The 20,523-nt window shown below is 47.9% G+C and overlaps 1 protein-coding gene across 1 annotated transcript; it reads left to right on the top strand.

Annotated features, from left to right (window-relative positions):
• Positions 1–552: 552 nt before the first annotated feature.
• GET3 (guided entry of tail-anchored proteins factor 3, ATPase) lies at positions 553–20,055 on the top strand (the record flags this gene model as incomplete). The annotated part of the gene is made up of 7 exons (XM_083430942.1): positions 553–716; positions 1,858–2,005; positions 3,251–3,399; positions 4,670–4,820; positions 5,170–5,277; positions 17,209–17,406; positions 18,615–20,055. 7 exons carry the CDS (start codon positions 553–555, stop codon positions 18,744–18,746), a joined length of 1,050 nt encoding a protein of 349 aa, XP_083287068.1. The 3' UTR covers positions 18,747–20,055.
• Positions 20,056–20,523: the final 468 nt, after the last annotated feature.

Genomic DNA, 20,523 nt, shown 5'->3' with positions numbered 1-20,523 from the left:
GACGCCGGCGCCGCAAAGCACGACGGGAGAGGCGACGTTGCTAGGCTGCCCACGCAAGTCAAAAAAAGGAGAAGTATCGCCGACCGACAGGGCGCGTCCGCCCTGCGGGATACTGACAGGCCTTCTGAGCCAATCAAAAAAGGCAACGGGCCGCAGCCCGCGGGGAAATCGATGATGGAGTAAGCATTTTACCAATCAGAAACAGCGGGAGGCGGGCGTTTGGGGTGGGTGGGAGCTCCTTCAGAAAGGGGTTCAGGAACCAATCAAGAAAGGAAGCTGCCGGCCAATAGGCTGAGATAAGACAAGTGTGGGCAAGACCATATCAGCCAACTAGGAAGGGGTGCGATTACTGTGTTACTCAACCTTTTTGTGACGCACCGGTTTGAGCACCTTGTGTGATTGAAGGATCTGAAGAGCAGGCCGAGGTCGGGAAGAGTACTTGCGCGCCTTGCTTCCTGTTAATGAGCGAAGGCGCTGAGCGGGGACAACCAACCTGAATCTCCCTACAAGATGGTGTAGCTCTGCGTCTTGTCACGTGATTTTGGTTTCAAGATGGCGACGGCGGCGGCATCTGGGTTGGCGGCTGAGGCGGATGAGTTCGAGGACGCACCAGACGTGGAGCCGCTGGAGCCGACACTGAGTAACATCATCGAGCAGCGGAGCCTGAAATGGATTTTCGTCGGAGGGAAGGGTGGCGTTGGCAAGACCACCTGCAGGTGGGTTGGTCAGGGAGATGTCGTTGGGAAGGATGGCAGACATTGCTGCCTCCGCCTTTCTCTCTCCTTGGCAGCTGCTGCTGTGCCTTTTCAGGAGCTGTGGGACAGGCAGAAACCCAGCAAGCGCAGCTTTCATATCGCTGAACCTTTGCTGGCAAAAGCTCTACCTGTTGAACGTCCGCATCTCATTAAGCTATGGAGAATAGTGTCTTATTAGGCAAGCGAATTGTATGCACCTTCATGCCACTGTACGTAAATATCATGGCATTTGGGGCACCCTGCTTCAGATGTGAGACTGGATGAAACTAAGTATTTGAAGCTGCTTTTATGTGTGGTTGTCCTTGATGACTGAAAGCTTCATTTAGAGCAGAATGCATTTTCAGACAAATTCTGAAGAATGTAATTGTTCTGGTACTTGGACTGAGAACCCTCACTGCCTTCCAGGCATAGCTTTATCTTGTAAACCCCCAAATGGCTTGGATTAACTTAATTTGTAGCTTGCCTACTTCCTTGTGCAACTCTGCCAACAATACTTTCTTGATTATATTAGCCTTGCTGTTGTGGAACAACCTTGTAGTGGTAGGTTTCCCATTGTGCAATGCCTTTTCTTCATAAAGATTTTTAAAATTGTAGATCAGAACTTAGAACACAAGTATTAGAGGCTATTAAATTTTGGCTGGTGTGTGTTGGATTTTGATGTCTATGGTTAAACCTTTTAAAGTGTGGGCTTTCAATATATTATGGATTTACTTTGTGGTGACTCATAAGAAACTCATTAATATATTATTTGGCCTGGTTTTTTGCGGGGGGGGGGAGGTAACCTGTCTTGAAAGAGAGGGGTATCACAAGTTAAATAGCTGAAGCTGTCATTTACTCAGGAGTGAGCTGTTTTGCTAAGCTAATGTGCATATGATTTGGCTGCTTCTGAGTAGCTGCTTGTCTGTGACAAGTAAGCACCTCCATAGAGAAGCAAAGTTGGAAGTCTTTGGATCATAATCTCTTAGGGTGGACAAATCCAAACAGACCTACTAAGACTGTGATAGCTGAAGAGCTTATGTTCTATGTATGTATGTATGTATGTATGTATGTATTTCCTTTTGTGATGTTAATAACTGCACATTGCTTTACTTCCTGAATCTAGCTGCAGCCTGGCTGTGCAGCTGTCCAAAGTGCGGGAGAGTGTCCTCATCATCTCCACCGATCCTGCTCATAACATATCAGATGCTTTCGACCAGAAATTTTCAAAAGTCCCCACCAAAGTAAAGGGCTATGATAACCTTTTCGCCATGGTGAGTGTTCCTCTGAAGGGACTGGGTAGTATTGAGCAAAAAAATATATGGTTCTTACTACATATAGGAAAAGATCAGGCAGGGGGTGAAAACATTCTTTTTTCTGATCTTGCTCTTTCACACTGTATAGATTATGATATGTAGCAATAAGGCAAGTAAACCAACTGAAGTTTTCCTCCAAAATGTCTGTGTCTTGGACTGTGAGGAGATGATCGCATATTTTGTTTAACTGGTTTCTCTTCGTTGTATTTTAAGTGATGTGACTAATGTAGTGGTTTGTAACCTCGAGAATTTATCTGTAACTTAGACTTGCATTCTATGAAATTATGAATGAAATAAATTCCATCAGCAGCAATATACATAAACAGCTAGTGTTTCATGGGCAAGTATCAAACTTACAGCAGCCTTTAGTAGAAACAGTTGAAAAAATATTTTCTATCAAATAACCTGTGATCAGCATAACATGTGACAATACATTGACACATACAAATAAATGCTTCCAAAACAAGACCCTCTGCATATAACACTTTGTATCTGTAAGTTGCAGGTTAGCACTAAGTCTGTGTGGGAAGTTGTAATGTCCACAGGAATTCACACTGGGCTATGAGGACACCCTAATTATTTGTTTCTTTTCAAACCAACATTTATCATAATCTTCAGGGAAGACAAATGTCAGGGAAATCTCCCCGACCTTTTTTTAAAAGGATTTTATATGCAATTACTATATAGTGGTATTTCTGGTTGCGAACGGTATCCGTTCTGGAGGCCCATTCGCAACACGAAAAGAACTCAACCCCCAGCGGCGAGTCTGCACATGCGCCGGTTGCAACTCGCCGCTTCTGTGCATGTGCATGACATTGTTTTGCGTGTCTGTGCATGCGCAAGTGGCAAAACCCGGAAGTACCCTAAATTTAGGGAAGTACCCTAAATTGTCCAATGTTGACAACAAATAGTGCTGATTGTATGCCTTTTACTGGATTTACATTTTCAAACATCTTGAGGTTATTTTCTTTTTCCTCCATGTATTCCGCAACGACAAGCATAAAAATAGCCTCAAATTACGAAGAAATCAGTTATTTGTGGTGAGCATTAGTTTGAAAGCTTCTTTGACTGGACATTGAAAGAATTGTTCTACAAATCGGGGGTTTTAGCTCTGTTTTAAACATCATGTTTCTTTTTGAATGGCTGAATGACTCTGCTTTTGTTTTATGAAAAGTGGTGCTGATCCTTCTATTTATTTCTCAGGAGATTGATCCCAGCCTAGGTGTGGCTGAACTTCCAGATGAGTTCTTTGAGGAGGATAACATGCTGAGTATGGGCAAGAAGATGATGCAAGAGGCTATGAGTGCCTTTCCTGGCATTGATGAGGCCATGAGCTACGCAGAAGTTATGCGGTAAGAACTGTGGCCTTGATCATCAAGCCTTCTAACCTTTTCTAGCCTGTGGGAGGCTTATTTATTTATTATTTCATAAAATTTATACACCGCTTGATTGTGGGTTAAAAAACAAACAAACCTCAAAGCGGTTTTTGGGTTGAGAAGCAGAAGACCAGACTTCAAAGGTATTTTACTGTGTTCACCATTATGAAGTTTGGGTTAGCCAGAGGTATCCCAAGCCTAATGGTTTAGCCATTAGGATAGTCCAGCATAGTAACTGAGGATGCTTTGCACAAGGCCAGAGTTATTATATTATTTGTGGTTTGTATCCAACTAAGTAGGCTCCCTGTAATAATAGTAATAATAATAGTAATAATAGTAATAATAGTAATAATAATTTAATTTATTTATATGCTGTCCATCTGACTTGGCTTACCCCAGCCACTCTGGGTGGCTTCCAACAAATATAAAAGCGCAATAAAACATTAAATACTTTACTATACAGGGCCAGTGTTAGAAACAGAGATACGAAAGCTGGGAGCTAAATGGCACCTTAAACCTAGGTTATGGGCCCAACAACAGAATGTGTGATACCTTCGGGTATAGGGCGGTATAAAAAATAAATAATAATAATACTACACTTTTTAAATAACAGAAATACAAATCTGAAAATGAATGAACTGCAACTAAAGTATTATGTTCATTTTTCCCATGATCTAGTCCTTCCCCTGCCCATCCCTCTAATATTATTAAGAGGGTCTCTTCTCCAGTCTTCGAAGAGTAGCTGGAAGTGGGAAGGCTGAAAAAGGTCCTCCTTTCCTTCTACTCATTAGTTTCAATCTGAAATCTTAGACGCAGTATTGCGCCCAGAGCTCAGAAACTGCTCACCCTAATGAAATCCCTGTCGCAAAATGTGCCTAGAACAATGGGAGTTTTGAACACTGTACGGGGCTGACTTCAGTTGTTGTTTAAATAAGTAGGCTCACCTAAGTTAGCCATGACCATTAATTTAAATGACTCTAATCGTGAGTATGGCTAATGTTGGATTCAACCTTTTGTGATTTATGCATCATTTTTTGCACTGGACAAATTTGTGCACCAAAGTTCCATAACATCCATTGTTGCACGATATGGATTCCACATACAAAGTTTTTGTTCACAGAGCAAAGAAAGCACTAGCATTAAGTGAACCTTAGAGTGTATATGTATGCTGGGGAAGGTCAGTATAAAGAAAGAGGTGACTATTTCTAACTGCTCCAGCTGATGGTTCTTTCTCTGGCCTGCACAGGTTGGTGAAAGGGATGAATTTCTCCGTGGTAGTGTTTGACACAGCACCCACTGGGCACACACTACGGTTGCTCAATTTCCCCACCATCGTGGAGCGGGGGCTAGGCCGCTTGATGCAGATAAAGAACCAGATCAGTCCCTTCATATCACAGGTAAAATGGGAGAGGAGCCAGAAAAATGAGGCGTTCCTGGAAAAAAGACCATGCCAGACATCTTATTAAAAATTTCCACCATGTGGCACTTTGCAAGCTTTTGCATGGACCCCAGTATTATTCTTGCAACACTCAGGAGCAACATGAAATAATCTATTTGATTTGTTGGGTTGCTTGCAAGACACAGTTGCACTTATTGCTCTTGGAGTATTGGGCTTTGTCACTCTGAGTTGAGCTGATAAGCAGGTTTTGCTTATTCCCTCCTCTGTTGCTTGCAGGACATGTAGGGGTGACTTGTTGTCTTTTAATACAAATCTCTCATTGCAACTCCCTCTCTGTTATTCACTAGATGTGCAACATGCTTGGCCTGGGAGACATGAATGCTGACCAGCTGGCCTCCAAGCTGGAGGAGACCCTCCCTGTCATCCGCTCAGTCAGTGAGCAGTTCAAGGATCCGGCAAGTATTCTGCAAAGATGAGGGGCTTGGGGGGGGTGATGCTTCACCCTTGGCAAAGGTGAATTTGGAATGTATAGTAAGATGAAACATGCTTACATTTGTGACTGCTTCATTAGATTTAACATTAATTAATTCAGTTAGCTATTTTTATATACTTGTTTTTTTATAATTTTGCAAAACTTTTTAAATTGTCTTCTCAAATGTAATATTCATTTTCAGTCCATTCAATAGTTGCAGTCTTCCAGATGATATTAGTTCATTAGAATGATCAGGCTAAAGATGACTTCTCCCATAGCATAATATTCTATCAAGTAATGAAAAAGAACACTGAAATGTAGCTGGTTAATGTTTGGAAGTAGCCAGAGATCAATTTCTGCTTAGTTCATTCCATGAAATGGCAACAAGGTCAGGTCAGGTCAAAATGAATGTTGTTTAAATCTAGACAGGGGCCATGTTTGCATGTAATGATAAGCCAGACTTTCTTCCATTCTGTGCGCATGATAAACAGATTGAAGACTTGGCTTCCTTCCTACATCTGAACCAGGAATCATGGTTTGTTGCTCTCTAATAAGCCATGATCAGCAAGTCAGCAACAAACTATGTTCCGTGATAGGGTGACTTGAGTTTCTCTCACATAGGCTGGGCATATTTGTGTTCCAGTCGTGACATCAAGGTAACAAACAAACAAACAAACAGAGTTCACCCATTACTACGGAATCTCATCCTTTGTATTTATAGAATCATAGAATTGTAGAGCTAGAAGGGATCCCGAGTCATCCAGTCCAACGTCCTGCAATACAGGAATTTCTGCTAAAGCATCCATGACAGATGACTGTCCAGCCTCTGTTTTAAAACCTCCAGTGAAGGAGAGTCCACCACCTTCCAGTGGAAAGTTCTTCCTGATGTTTAGTCGGAATCTCCTTTCTTGTAACTTGAATCCATTGCTCCATCTTCCATGTAACAGCCCTTTACATATTTGAGGATGTAAATGATATTATTATATATGGTAGTGTCAGAGCTGGCTCCGGGTCCCAGCTCACCAAGGACCAACGCTAGCCGATAGTACAGTATCAAAGTCTTTATTGAAGAATAGTCTCCATTTACAAGTCTCAGCGTCCCAGCTCTACGTCTGGACTTTAGACCGGCGAAGCTCTGTCTGGGTCTCCGCCCCCTGTGCACCAGCTCAAGACTCTAATCTTACTCCACCTCTTCCTTCTCTCTCTCTTCCTCTGGGTCTTACTACCCCCCGGGGTCTCATTCCTCCTGGACTCTTCTGACGCAGAGCTTGACCCCTCTGACTCCTCCCCCTCTCTTCGGCGGGCTTTAGGACCTGGCTCCTTACCCGGGCTGCCCACCTTGCCGCCCTCCTGCACATTTGAACTTGGCGCGCGCGCGCGTTTAACTTTCCGGATGACCGTTTCCTCGCTCCCTGACGAGGGCGTGGTCACTCCTGCCTCACGTTCTCCCTCTGCCTGCGCGCTCCCTGATCCCGATGCCTTGGACTCCTCCCCCCTACTGCACTCTGGGGGGGACGCTGGTCCGGATCTCCAGCTGCTACTCTCTGAGTCCCCTCCGGCCCCTTCTTCCCGAGGTGTCCCCCTGGGCACTCCCCTTGCCCTGACCATGGGGGCCCCTTTCTGTGAATCCTCCGAGTCACTGGAGAGACTCAGAGACCTCGGACTACTGTCGTCGCTGACATTTCCTTCAGACTCCTCCCCCTCGCTCTCCGTTTCCTCCCTCTCCTGTGACTCTGCTCCTGAACCCCTGACATCCATCCCCCCCTCGAAGCCCCCCCTTCCCCCCTCCCCTTCCTCCGGCGGGGGTGCTGGGTGCTCCGTCGTTGTGGGGGTGAATGGTGGATACAGTTCGTCCCCCGTGGCGTGCATCCAGTTAGAGAAATCCAGCTCGTCCTCCGTGTCTTCGCCGACCTCGTTCTCCTCTGCTTCCATCTCCGTGCCGCCATGCTCGAACCCAACGTCCTCCCCCATCACGTCCATGTCCCTCTCACCCTCGTTCCCCTCTGGGTCCGTTGCCTGCCAAGGGCCCCTCAGCCACCTCTCCTCTCCTCGATTGTCCCACCAAAACGAGCGGTCTGAGGCAAACCCCGAGGGCGAGCCCTCCGGTGAACGTGTTTCTAATGCTGGTTCTTCGTCCGAGGTGAATCCCTGGAACGTGCTGGTAGAAAGCGTGGGTGTGAAAAGCCAGTCGTCGAAATACTCGGCTGGCATGGGCCTGTGTGGGAACAAGGCATGAAACTCCTCTTTGAGGAGAGGCTCGTCCAGGGCATAGTCCGGCACCCAACTGTTGGCGCTGGCCGGGGTACCTTCCCTTGCGAGAAAATATTCTACTCCCTCTGCCCCCCATCTCGAGTCCAAAATCTCTGTGACCTGGTTGATGGGTTCCCTTCTTGGCGACTCCCTCCTTGGGGGGATCTCCCTATACTGGTCTGGTGCTGTGCCCTGCGCCTGAAATCGGTGAGGTGCTTTGTAGGGCGTGAGCACCGACCTATGGAATACTGGGTGCATTCTGGATCCTTCCGGAAGTGTCAACCGGAAGGCCACCGGATTGATCTGTGCCTCAACTAGGTAAGGTCCTAGCTGCTTATGTCCGAGTTTCTTCTTAGCTAAGGATCTGGCCGGCACTGCGTGGGCCGCTAACCACACCCAGTCTCCCACCTGTATGTCTTCACCAACCCTCCTGTGCTTGTCAGCCTGCAGTTTGTATGCGTGCTTTGCAAGCTCTAACTGCCTCCTAAGCTGCTCGTGGACTTCCTGCAATTCCGCCGCCAAGACTTCCGCTGCCTGTGGCTCCCCCTCCCCCAGTCTCTCTAATCCCGGGAAGGTTCTGGGATGCCTCCCGTTGTTGGCGAAGAACGGCGTCACCCCTGTGGACACGTGCTTCGTGTTGTTGTAAGCGAACTCAGCGAGCGGCAGGTAGTCCACCCATGTCGTCGGCTGTTGATTTGCATAGCATCTCAGGTACTGCTGCATGATGGCGTTGACGCGCTCCGCTTGTCCGTTGGTCTGCGGGTGTCTCGCCGACGCTAGGTTGATCTTGACGTTCAGGAAACCCATCAGCTTCTGCCAGAAGCTCGAAATGAACTGGCGCCCCCTGTCGGACAAGATAGACCGTGGCAGTCCGTGCACCCTGAAGACGTGGTCTATGAACAGTTTGGCGGTCTGTTCTGCCGTGGCCACCTTCGCGCACGGAATGAAGTGGGCCATTTTAGTGAACATGTCCACCACCACTAGCACTGCCGTTTTACCCCTTGAGCTGGGTAAATCCGTGACAAAGTCCAGGGCCACCCTCTCCCACGGTTCGCTCGGGGTCTGCAGCGGTTCGAGCAGTCCCGCCGGAGGTTTGTGCACTGACTTGGCCCTTTGGCAGGTGTCGCACCTCGAGACGTACTCCGCTACTTCCCCCCGCATCTTGGGCCACCAAAAATCTCTGGCAACTAGTTCTGCCGTCTTCTCCTTGCCAAAGTGCCCGGCGGTGGGTGCGTCGTGTAACTGCTGCAGTACTTTCGCCCGGAGGTCGTCTCCCGGTACATAGAGTGCTCCTCTCCGGATGAGCAATCCGTCTCGTACTTGGAACTCGTCGTCCTTCACCGTGCCCTTGTGCACCTCCTCCATCTTGGCTTGTGCGAAGGGGTCCTCCTGCAGTGCTCGACGGACCGCCTCCAAGTCCACGGTTGCTGAAGCGCACGCCCACGCTTTCGGAGCGAAAATGTGCTTGGCCGCTGCTGGTGCCGCCTCTTCGAGGTATTGCGGCTTTCTGGACAGTGCATCCGCCATGATGTTGTTGTCGCCTGGGATGTATTCTATCCTGAAGTCGAAATCCGCAAAAAATTCCGCCCATCTGATGTGCCGCTGGTTCAGGAACCTTGCCGTGCGCCAGTACTCCAGGTTCTTATGATCCGTGCGAACCTGCACTGTGTGTTTGGCCCCGACGAGGAAGTGCCGCCACGCCTTGAATGCTGCATGAATGGCCAGCAACTCCCTGTCCCAGATGGTGTAGTTCTGCTCCGACTTGCTGAGCTTCCTGGAGTAGAAGGCACACGGTCTCCAGTCCCCATGCGGGTCCTCCTGCAACAGTACGGCGCCCACGGCTCTGTCTGAGGCGTCTGTTTCAACCCTCATCGGTTTGCTGGGATTCACATGCAGTAGCTGCCCTTCGGACGAGAAGAGACGCTTAAGGTTCTGAAAGGACTGCTCCGCTTGCTCCGTCCAGATGAACTTCTTCTTCTTAGAGCTGAGCGTGTCGGTAATGGCCGCCGTCTGCATCGCGAACCCCTTGATGAACTTGCGGTAAAAGTTGGCGAACCCCACAAACCGCTGGACCTCCTTCCGATTGCGCGGGCTCTTCCAGTCCAACACTGCGCGAACCTTGGCGCTGTCCATGGCAAGCCCCTTGTCCGACAGCTTGTAGCCCAGGAAATCCACCTCCTTCCTGTCGAACTGGCACTTCTCCAGCTTGGCATACAGCCGATGCTCCTGCAGTCTCTGCAGAACTTCCTTGACGTCACCTTCGTGGGTCTCCTCTGATTCTGAGAATATCAGGATGTCGTCCAGGAAGCAGACGCATGTCTTGTAGAGGAGACCCGCCAGTACGTGATGCATGAAGGCTTGAAAACAGTGGGCGCCATTTTGTAAACCGAAGGGCATAACTCTGTATTCATATGTGCCCAGGGGCGTGAACATGGCAGTCTTCCACTCGTCTCCTTCCCGTATGCGAATCAGGTTGTACGCCCCTCGCAGATCCAATTTTGTAAAAACGCGTCCTTTCCTCACCGTTGCCAGCAGGTCATCTATCTTGGGCATGGGAAAGGCCGTGGGCTTGGTCTTGGCATTTAAGAGCCTGAAATCAACTACAAGCCTCTTTTGGGGCATGTCCCTTTTCTTCACAAAGAATACAGGACTGCCCCCCGCTGCCTTCGACTCCCGGATGAAACCGCGCTTCAAGTTGAGGTCTATGAACTCCTTGAGCTCCTGCAGCTCGTCCTCAGACATGGAATACAGTTTCCCGGCTGGCAGCGTCGCTCCTGGCAGGAGGTCAATCTTGCAGTCATAGGGCCTGTGGGGAGGCAGCTTGTCCGCTTCCTTCTCGCAGAAAACCTCCAAAAACGCTGCGTACTTGCGCGGCACTGCTTGCAGCGTGCCTAATTGTAGCTGCGGGTCGTCCCCTCCTTCTTCCGGGCTAGGAAGGATGCAATGTTCCGCGCAATAGGAGGAGCCGAAGGTCAGTTGGCGCTGGTACCACGCCAATGCTGGGCTGTGCCTGTGCAGCCAACTCATGCCCAGGACTACAGGCGTGTCCGACAGGTGGGTGACATTAAAGCTGATGACTTCTCGGTGATTTCCAATCCGCATCACCATTGGTTGCGTTTGTTGTACCACCTGCCCCCCTAACAAGTCTCTGCCATCCACCGTGACAACGTTCAGGGGCAGTGTGGCTGGTAGCAGTGGTATATTGTGGTGCTGAATGAATTCCAGTCCTATAAAGTCAGCGTTACTGCCGGAGTCAATGGTGATCGGCACCTCCACAGTGCGTCCATTGGGCAATTGGAGAGACGCTGTAAGCTGCACCACTGGTTTGGGTGGGAGGGGGTCTGTGGGTTGCAAAAGTGCTGGGGATTGTTTCATTGACTTGTCTGGCTGGACCCCAGTGCCTCTTCCTCCAGCCAGACTCCGTCGTTTAACTGTTGCTGCGTTTTCAATTGAGCTGCTTCTGCGACTGTTGCCGAGGCTGCAGTGTGCTTGTGGAGCCTCTGGGGACACTCTTTCGCCATGTGTTGAGCACTGTCGCAGATGTAGCACTTCCTGTTCCCTCTAGGAGGCTTTGTTTTGGCTGCTCCCGGTGTGAGGGCTGTGTTAGCTGACTGAGCCCTGGCACCTCCGATCTCCATCGGCTCTTCTCCCCCTCCCTGCGAGGGTGTGGAGTGCGCACGCGCTGCTTCTCTGGGAAAGAAGGGAGGTGCTCTGGCTGGTGCCCTTCCCCAACGCCCTTCTTCCCTGTTCCAAGGACGTTCTTCCAGATGCACCCCGATTTCCAGAGCCCTCTGGACTACTTGCTGGGTGCTCCTTGGTCTCTCCCCCCTTCCGATCTCTGCTTTTACATCTGCATTCAACCCCTCCCAAAAGAGGTCTCTGACTGGCGCAGAATCTTTTTCCCACCCCAGGGCATGAACCAATCCGAAAAAGCGTGTATGGTACTGCCTCACGCTGGCTTTGCCTTGTTTAAGTCCATGTATGTCCCTCCTGGCAATATCGACGTCTACCTTTGATAAAAAACATGAGTCCATTGCTTTAATAAAAGCCTTCGCATCTTGGAGCGCTGGATCATTGTCCCTCCATAGATTCCTCAACCACGTTTTGGCTTCCCCATGCAAATGGGACAAGATAAACCCCACTTTCTCTCTCTCATCTCTAAAGTCTTTGTCAAGTAGATCCAGCGCAAACAGCAGGTCTGCTCTGAAGTTGGGGTACTGCTGCAAGCTCCCGTCGAAATGCAATACAAGGCTGCCTCCCCTTCTCCCCAAGCCAATGCCTTCTGCCTTGGATCCCGTTTGCCCCTGTTTAGAAAGCACGTCCAACCTGACCTGGAGATCCCGGCAGGAGGTAACCATTTCCTCCTCTCTCTTCCTGGATGCAATTACCTCCGTGCTGAGTTGTGTCACCGCTTCTTGCAGGGCTTTTATCTGCTCTTCCGTCGTCATCTTGCCTGAGTTTTGTGAGCTCTGTAAGCACCCCTCCTCTGCCCTCGCTGCGTCGACTCACGTGGCGAGGTTCTTGGTGCCAAAACTTTAAAAAGGAGACAGAGCTTACTGTCAGAGCTGGCTCCGGGTCCCAGCTCACCAAGGACCAACGCTAGCCGATAGTACAGTATCAAAGTCTTTATTGAAGAATAGTCTCCATTTACAAGTCTCAGCGTCCCAGCTCTACGTCTGGACTTTAGACCGGCGAAGCTCTGTCTGGGTCTCCGCCCCCTGTGCACCAGCTCAAGACTCTAATCTTACTCCACCTCTTCCTTCTCTCTCTCTTCCTCTGGGTCTTACTACCCCCCGGGGTCTCATTCCTCCTGGACTCTTCTGACGCAGAGCTTGACCCCTCTGACTCCTCCCCCTCTCTTCGGCGGGCTTTAGGACCTGGCTCCTTACCCGGGCTGCCCACCTTGCCGCCCTCCTGCACATTTGAACTTGGCGCGCGCGCGCGTTTAACTTTCCGGATGACCGTTTCCTCGCTCCCTGACGAGGGCGTGGTCACTCCTGCCTCACGTTCTCCCTCTGCCTGCGCGCTCCCTGATCCCGATGCCTTGGACTCCTCCCCCCTACTGCACTCTGGGGGGGACGCTGGTCCGGATCTCCAGCTGCTACTCTCTGAGTCCCCTCCGGCCCCTTCTTCCCGAGGTGTCCCCCTGGGCACTCCCCTTGCCCTGACCATGGGGGCCCCTTTCTGTGAATCCTCCGAGTCACTGGAGAGACTCAGAGACCTCGGACTACTGTCGTCGCTGACATTTCCTTCAGACTCCTCCCCCTCGCTCTCCGTTTCCTCCCTCTCCTGTGACTCTGCTCCTGAACCCCTGACAGGTAGTATGTCTCCGGTGCTAAATTTATCTAGAGGCCTCTGTGTTGCCACCCACAACTATTCTGTGGGAGAGTTTGCCCCTTTCCGGCTTTTTGGACTCTATACCCTCTTTAATGTGCAGAGCATGACCACTTCCAGTATACCCTTTCCTGTCCTCCTTATAGAATTTGTTGGGACGCGGGTGGCGCTGTGGGTTAAAGCCTCAGCGCCTAGGGCTTGCCGATCGAAAGGTCGGCGGTTCGAATCCCCGCGGCGGGGTGCGCTCCCGCTGTTTGGTCCCAGCGCCTGCCAACCTAGCAGTTCGAAAGCACTCTCGGGTGCAAGTAGATAAATAGGGACCGCTTACTAGCGGGAAGGTAAACGGCGTTTCCGTGTGCGGCTCTGGCTCGCCAGAGCAGCGATGTCACGCTGGCCACGTGACCCGGAAGTGTCTTCGGACAGCGCTGGCCCCCGGCCTCTTTGAGTGAGATGGGCGCACAACCCTAGAGTCTGTCAAGACTGGCCCGTACGGGCAGGGGTACCTTACCCTCTTTAATGTGCAGAGCATGACCACTTCCAGTATACCCTTTCTTGTCCTCCTTATAGAATTTGAATTCTAAGATAACCACATCTCACTGGTTGTCTCCATTCAACCAGGTTTCCATTATGCCAACAACACATATGCTCTCTCTTTAAGCTCACAAATCTTGGCTCTTCCTGCAAGGAGCTTATAATACAATTTTGACAGTAGGGGGAGTCCGTGCACGACTGCAAGCAAATGTAGTAAACTTAAGTTTTATTTGTAGAGCAGGGTTATCGCTTGGTAATCCTTATTTACTGTCATTGTCCATTTGGCATGTAGTTTGCTTGCCTCCAAAGTTCAGATGTCACAATAACCTAGGTTCTGGCTTATTTTGCAGCAGGAGCAGGGAAGGTGTGGAGCAATAAATATGCATGCTGCATATTTTGATTAAACCATAGTTTGTTCTAATATAATGTTCAAACCAGGCCAGGGCATCCAGATACTTTTCCTGATCTTTCCAATTGTAGCAGCAATCTATTTGAAAATAGAATCTTCTAGTTAGAGTGAAGTTGCTACGTGCCGAAAAGAATGAGACCTGAAGTAGGGATTTTCTGACCCAACTTGGATTGGGGCTGGATCAGGAAGACCTTCGGGGGGGGGGGGGCATGTCACATACACAAGTCTCCATAGCACTGACAAGTCTACATTTTGCAAGTGTTTTCCATTCATGGCAGCTCCTCTGCTAATGTACATTTACACTGACAGGAAACAGCTGGTACTGGCTGGAGTGATTTTTGGAATTGCTGGGGGTGAGGAGTTCAACTTTGGTACAGTCGTACCTCAGAGGTTGAACGCCTTGTGAGATGGAACATTTTGGCTCCCGAACTCTGCAAACCCAGAAGTGATTGTTTCAGTTTGCGAATGTTCTTTGGAACCCAAACGTCTGTCACGGCTTCTGATTGGCTGCAGGAGCTTCCTGCAGCCAATTAGAAGCTGTACCTTGATTCCAGAACATTTTGAAAGTCAAGCGGACTGCCGGAACGGATTCTGTTCGACTTCCAAGGTACGACTGTATTAGCATATTAGTTTATTCTTTATTAAGCCCACAGTCTGCTTCATTCAGATCCTGGGAGACCAAGTAATATGTCTAAGCCAGTCAGTCACCCTGGTGGTATTTATTTGTTTTTTTGCAGGGTATGCGCTTTGTTTTCTGGCTTTGGGTTGCTGAGTATAGGCTGTAGTTTCAGAGGGAAACCTAAAGAGATAGAAACATAAATCTTAAACAGTTGTTCAACTTGTGAATCTCAGCTATTGGAAGCTATTGCATACTATTACTACACTGGTTCTTGTGCATTCTTATGTGACCAATGTGCTCCACGGCTGCTATAACAGCTGATATGGTAAAGGAGCAGGAATGAAGGGATTTCATGCCTCCTGGTTCTCTTTTTGCCCCAAAGGCATAGAAGAACGTTGTGTTTCTCTTGCAAAATGTTGCAAATCTCATTGTGTTGTAAACTGCTCTAGTTATACCCCTGTGAACATTACACTTTCTTACTAGACTCTTGCTCAGAGTAATTTTTTTAAAAAATTAAATTTTATAACATTTAATAAAGGAAGTGAAGTAAAAATCGGGACAAAATGAGAAGCGGTGGGTAGCGGGGTCCCACCAGCTCACATTTTTTCTAGCTTAGAGGAATAATAATAATAAAGCTTTGTCTCCCAGCTGTTAGCTGAACAAACTTTCGCCATTGGCCATATGGGCAGGTAGGGAGTTGTCGACAACAGATGAGTTATTTGATGCAGGAATGCTGCATTGGATCTTCATGTTTTGACTGAAGGATAGAATAGGCCAGCAGGCATCTCTAGTAATAGAAGCGTTCCTTAACTTTTGAAAACATTATTTGCAAATCCAGGTGTGGCTATAATTGTCAGGACTTTTACCTGCCACCCACCCTGTTTCTAATTGCTTGGAATGTATCTTGTAAAGATGGGCAAGGGTTTTGAAGGAAACGGGATGGGACATGACTTTAGGGAGCTCTTTGTAGGGCACTGAGGTGGGCATGTCAGCCTTGTCCTTTGTATTGTTTGCATGTTAGAGTAGTTAAAGGCTGGGTTTCTGCATTTAATTGTCCATTTTGCTATTACTTATGCGAGTGTGGGTGTTCCTTAGGCAAAGTATCGTGACCAAGTCTAGCAACAATCGGGCAGAGACAAAGAATTTAACCGTGCAACTAGCCACTTCGCTTGTCACCTCAAGTGAGCGATTGCCTTAAATGGCCAGGTGAATTTCCAGTCTTCTACTGGAGACTGGGGGCAGGATTCAGCTAATAAGTCCCACAAGTGGAAGCCCTAACAAATATTTGCCCTAATTCAACAGCGCCCCCCCTTTGCAGCCCCAGAATTGCACATGAGGTGGAGAGAGAGGGGATTGTTCTGTCTGGCAGGCTGAAATGCTTGAGCTGGCAAAACATTTGCCATAGAGCTGCGTTGAATTCCTCCCTGTGTGCTATTCCTCCCTGTGTGCTAAAACTCTTAAGGCTGGAAGAAGAGGCAGCCTCATAAACATATTCTAGTCACTCTTCGTTCCTTTCTGTCCTTCTAGCAGGTGGAGGAACTGAAAGAATATTGGGGATAGCAGCCTCTTTGAGTGCTTTCCCCCTTTGTCTGGCTCCTGGTGGAGCTGCACTGGCTCCCGGTGGAGTACAGGATCAGGTTTAAGGTGCTGGTTTTAACCCTTAAAGCCCTATACGGCCCAGGACCCTCGTACCTACGGGACCATCTCTCCTGGTATGTCCCACAGAGGACCTTACGGTCTGTAAATAACAACACCCTGAAGATTCTGGGCCCCAGGGAGATTAGACTGGCCTCGACCAGAGCCAGGGCCTTTTGGGCTGTGGCCCCGGCCTAGTGGGACGCTCTCACAAGAGACCAGGGCCCTGCAAGATTTGACATCCTTCCGCAGGGCCTGCAAGATGGAGCTGTTCCACCAGGCCTTTAGTCAGGGTTCAGTCTGACTCATTTTCTCTTTGTATATGAACAAGCACAAAGGAGGTTTCCCAGCCCGCTCACAGGTCCTTATAATATCAGTGGAAACAGTTGGTCCTGGCGAGTATTAACCGCTTTCAATTTTAACCTGAGGATTGTCATTTGTCCAGTTTTAATTTTAATTTATTTGAATTAATTTTGGGATGCATTTTAATCAATTGATTGCTTGTTTTTATGCATATTGTATTATTTATATGATGTTAGCTGCTCTGAGCCCGGCTCTAGCCGGGGAGGGTGGGGTACAAATAAAAAGTTGTTGTTGTTATTATTATTATCTGAGCTAAGAAACAAGGCAGGGTGCATAAGTGCTGTGTCTCCTTTTTCTGTGCCTATCCTAGATAAGCAAGGAAGTTACCAGCTGCCCAAGTGCCCTACACTAGACACTGCAGCCATTCTTCTCGACCATGCTGGTGAAAGGATAGTTCCAGATTCTGTAGACGTGATCTGTGTGCCTTCTGAACTTAACTGGAAAAGATGGGATTGCAATGGCTGATCCCCTGTACCCAAAGATAGACGTGACACATGGTGTGGACTATGTGAACAGGTGTTCAGGTGGCAGATAACCTGAGGACAAGTGGCCCTATTGCTTCCTGAGGGGCAACAGCTTTTGTTGCTTTGCCCTCTGGCCTTATTCCTCTAAAAAAACCATGGTGGTGGAAGGAATGTAGAAGCTGAGAATTTAAGGTGGAAACAGGGACTGTGGGGGAGACAGCAGCACACAGGTGACTCCCAGGGATAGGAGACCAGCTCCTACAATTTTATTTGCATTTGTGAACTAATGGCACTTTATCCCCTCCCCAGGAACAAACAACATTCATCTGTGTTTGTATTGCCGAGTTCCTGTCCCTGTATGAAACAGAGCGGCTCATCCAGGAGTTGGCCAAGTGCAAGATCGACACCCACAATATCATAGTCAATCAGTTGGTCTTCCCTGACCCAGAGAAGCCCTGCAAGATGTGTGAGGCCCGGCACAAAATCCAGTCCAAATACCTTGACCAGGTATGGCTAGAGACTGTTCAGATTTTTCAGTGTCCATTTTGGGGAAGTGGCAGCAGTCAGGCACCAATCTAAGTCTGGGGATCTGCTTTATATTGATTTAGCCCACTGGTCCATCTTGTCTGGTCCTAATATTGTCTACTTGGACTGTTAAGGTCTCTGAGTTGCATACCTAACTTTATAACTCCCAGCCCTTTTGGTCAATATTACTTTAAACTTCTGAATGGTTGAAGTTTGCTATTCTACTTTTACCTTCAGCTTCAGAATTCCTGTCTCCCAGCATTCCCCTTTCCATTGCCACGGCAAGTGTTTAGCTTTTCTAGACGGGTGCAAATATCCAAGTGAACAGTAGCCACTGGCAGTTTAAGAAATGGGTCTTGCAACTGGCTTGCTGAAGAAGGCAGGAAGCGGGTCTCCTCCATATGTGCTGCTCTTTGTGGAATCTGGCCTTCAGGTGGAAATGTGGAATTTTTCTCTTCTATAACTTTTATCTCTGTTCAGTCCAACCTCACTATTATTATTCTTTGAAAATGAAAGGGAATGTTTACTAGTAAACTGAGTAGTTTTTGTTCAGGGAAAATATGCAGACCTTCCCCAATGCCTCCACAGACAGGCTTCACTTTTCTCTACCATTTTGTTGCTTCTGCTTCTTCTGTATTCCATTTTGCTTTTTCTACACTCTCCTTTTCTTTCCCTTTGAATGATCTTTGCAGCCTTTGTTTCCATCCACCTCTTTCTAATCATGGTATCCTTTTTCTGTGACTTCCACCCTTGCTATCTCTTCATTCATTACTCAGCCTGAAAAGTTGTGGGGATGTTTTATACATTTTTCTTGGGCCAAAACCTTCATTTCCCACTCCAGTTGTCCTATTGCCTCTTCAGTACTATGTACTCTGTTTTTCTTTCTGCCACTTGTGCCTTTTCCATGTGTCCTTCCTTTCTTCACTCAGTAAACCAAGGGATGGTTAATCTGTACCAGGTCTTCCAAGGGCCCAGCTGTAAAGCTGTTCAAAATTAGTTTAAGATTGCCATTAGACTGCAAGAGGATTACTTTTCTTAGTGCTGTTGCGAAGAGGGTCTTCCAAAGTCAACAGAGCACACTTTCCAACCAAGCAGGGAACTGCTGCTGAGATTCTTCCATCTTGATTCCCAATAAGAAGTTTGTAATTGTTAGATGCTCCTTTTGATTTGTCTTTCTTTTCCTCCTCCAGATGGAAGACCTCTATGAAGACTTTCACATTGTAAAGCTTCCACTCTTGCCCCATGAAGTGCGAGGGGCTGATAAAGTCAACACCTTTTCAAGTCTGCTACTGGAGCCCTACAAGCCACCCAGTGCAAAATGAAACCCCTATGGACTGGCTCCCACTGATATCCCCTCTGTACCATTCCATGCTTGCCCTTTCCCACCCCTTATCTGCTGGAACTCCTCCCCTTCCAGCAGCCTCTCTTCTATAGAAATGGTGTAGTTGAGAGGCTTGTGGCGGGGTTGGAAGAGGCAGAATTTGGTGTTCCCAATTGTTTCTGCCCTAATCCTGTTACTTAACATCTTGGAACGTCCCAGAAGTGATCTACACCTTACATCCCTTCTCCTCACTTAACCAGCTAGCTAATTTAAACTTGGGTCACTTTTTGTTTCTCTTCCACTCTGACTTCTCCCTGGATCATGTCTCCAGCCATTCTGGCTGGAGTCCTAAGTCAGGTGCTATGATGACACAGAGACTGACATTCTTACAGCATTAAGGCCATCCGTGCTAATGGGAAGTATGTAAATAAACTGTAAGGGAAAGTAGTTTGCTGTTTTTCGTCTATCAGGCTGCCACTTTAATTTATGCTGGGGAATTTTCAGCAGGGGACAGTTTCAAGTTCTGCAAAGGAAACTCAGAAGCATCTTGAAAATCTCCTGCTTAAGGTTGTGAAATGGGTCCAGAATGCAAATACTGTCTCACAAACAGGGATTGGAATAGAGATGTGGCGGTTGAAAAATATGCCCCTCTATGCTTTCTGAGCACATATATACATTCTAGTCCCCTAGAGTGTCAGTACTATCATAGCATATATGGTCCAAAGTGTGTGTATGTGTGTATATAGAGCAGTCTATGGCAGAGACAAAATTCTCCTAAGGGAAGGACTGTGACTCAATAGTAGAGCATCATTTTTGCATGGAGAAAGTACTAGGTTCGTTCCCCAGTATCCCCAGGTTGGGTTGGAAGATCTCTCTGAAATCCTAGAGAGCCACTGTCTGTCAGTGTAGACAGTCCTGAGCTAGATGGGCCAATAGTCTGACTCAGTATAAGGCAGCTTCCTGTGTTCCCAACTGCTGTTCATTGAACTGTTGTTGGGTTTTCTTTTTTCAAAAGTACAAGCGACTTCCAAAATATTCAGAAACCAAAGTGCGGCTTCTGATTGGCTGCAGGAGCTTCCTGCAGCCAATCAGAAGCCCCGTTGGATGTTCGGCTTCCAAAAATAGTTTGCAAACCAGAACACTCACTTCCGGGTTTGCTGCGTTCGGGAGCCGAAACGTTGGAGAACTAAGCTGTTCAAAAACCAAGGTAAAACTGTATTCCATTGTATGATCAAATGGATGGGAGCAAGCCTGACTGCCTGTTCTCATTTTAGAGGAAACTGGAAAATAAACTTGACTTAAAAATGCAATGGACCATTTAATGGGAGTATTATATGACCACGGGCAATGAGGTGGGTGAGCTAGCAAAGCATGGGCATGATCCACCATAACTACTTTGGTGCTTGGGGTGGCAGGCTCCCATTGCACCCTTGAATATTAGGCCTTCCTTGGCATGGCTGAACTCAGAGTAAATTGATTACCAGATAAGTAAAAACTTTTCAACTCTGCATCTCAACATTCTAGGAATCTTAAAAAATCACAACATGTAGAGGCAGCTGAATTCTTTGGTACTCTAAGTCTTTCGTGGGAAATGGCATATGTGGGTACATCGACTGTGCTGCACTGACTTTGTATTATGTGTGGTTTTCAAAATGCCAGGGAATTAGGAAACTGGTGCAGATGTTTAAAGATACTTTGTTTTAATTTATGTAAAAGCATTTCTAAAACAATTAAATATTTAAAAAATCTCTAAGCAGTATACAAAAATCCAACATTAA

Source organism: Podarcis tiliguerta (assembly GCF_965153285.1).
Source record: "Podarcis tiliguerta genome assembly, chromosome: 2".
Lineage (NCBI taxonomy): Eukaryota > Metazoa > Chordata > Lepidosauria > Squamata > Lacertidae > Podarcis > Podarcis tiliguerta.
The sequence above is the reverse complement of the archived record's forward strand: the minus strand, read 5'-3'. Positions and strand labels throughout refer to the sequence as shown.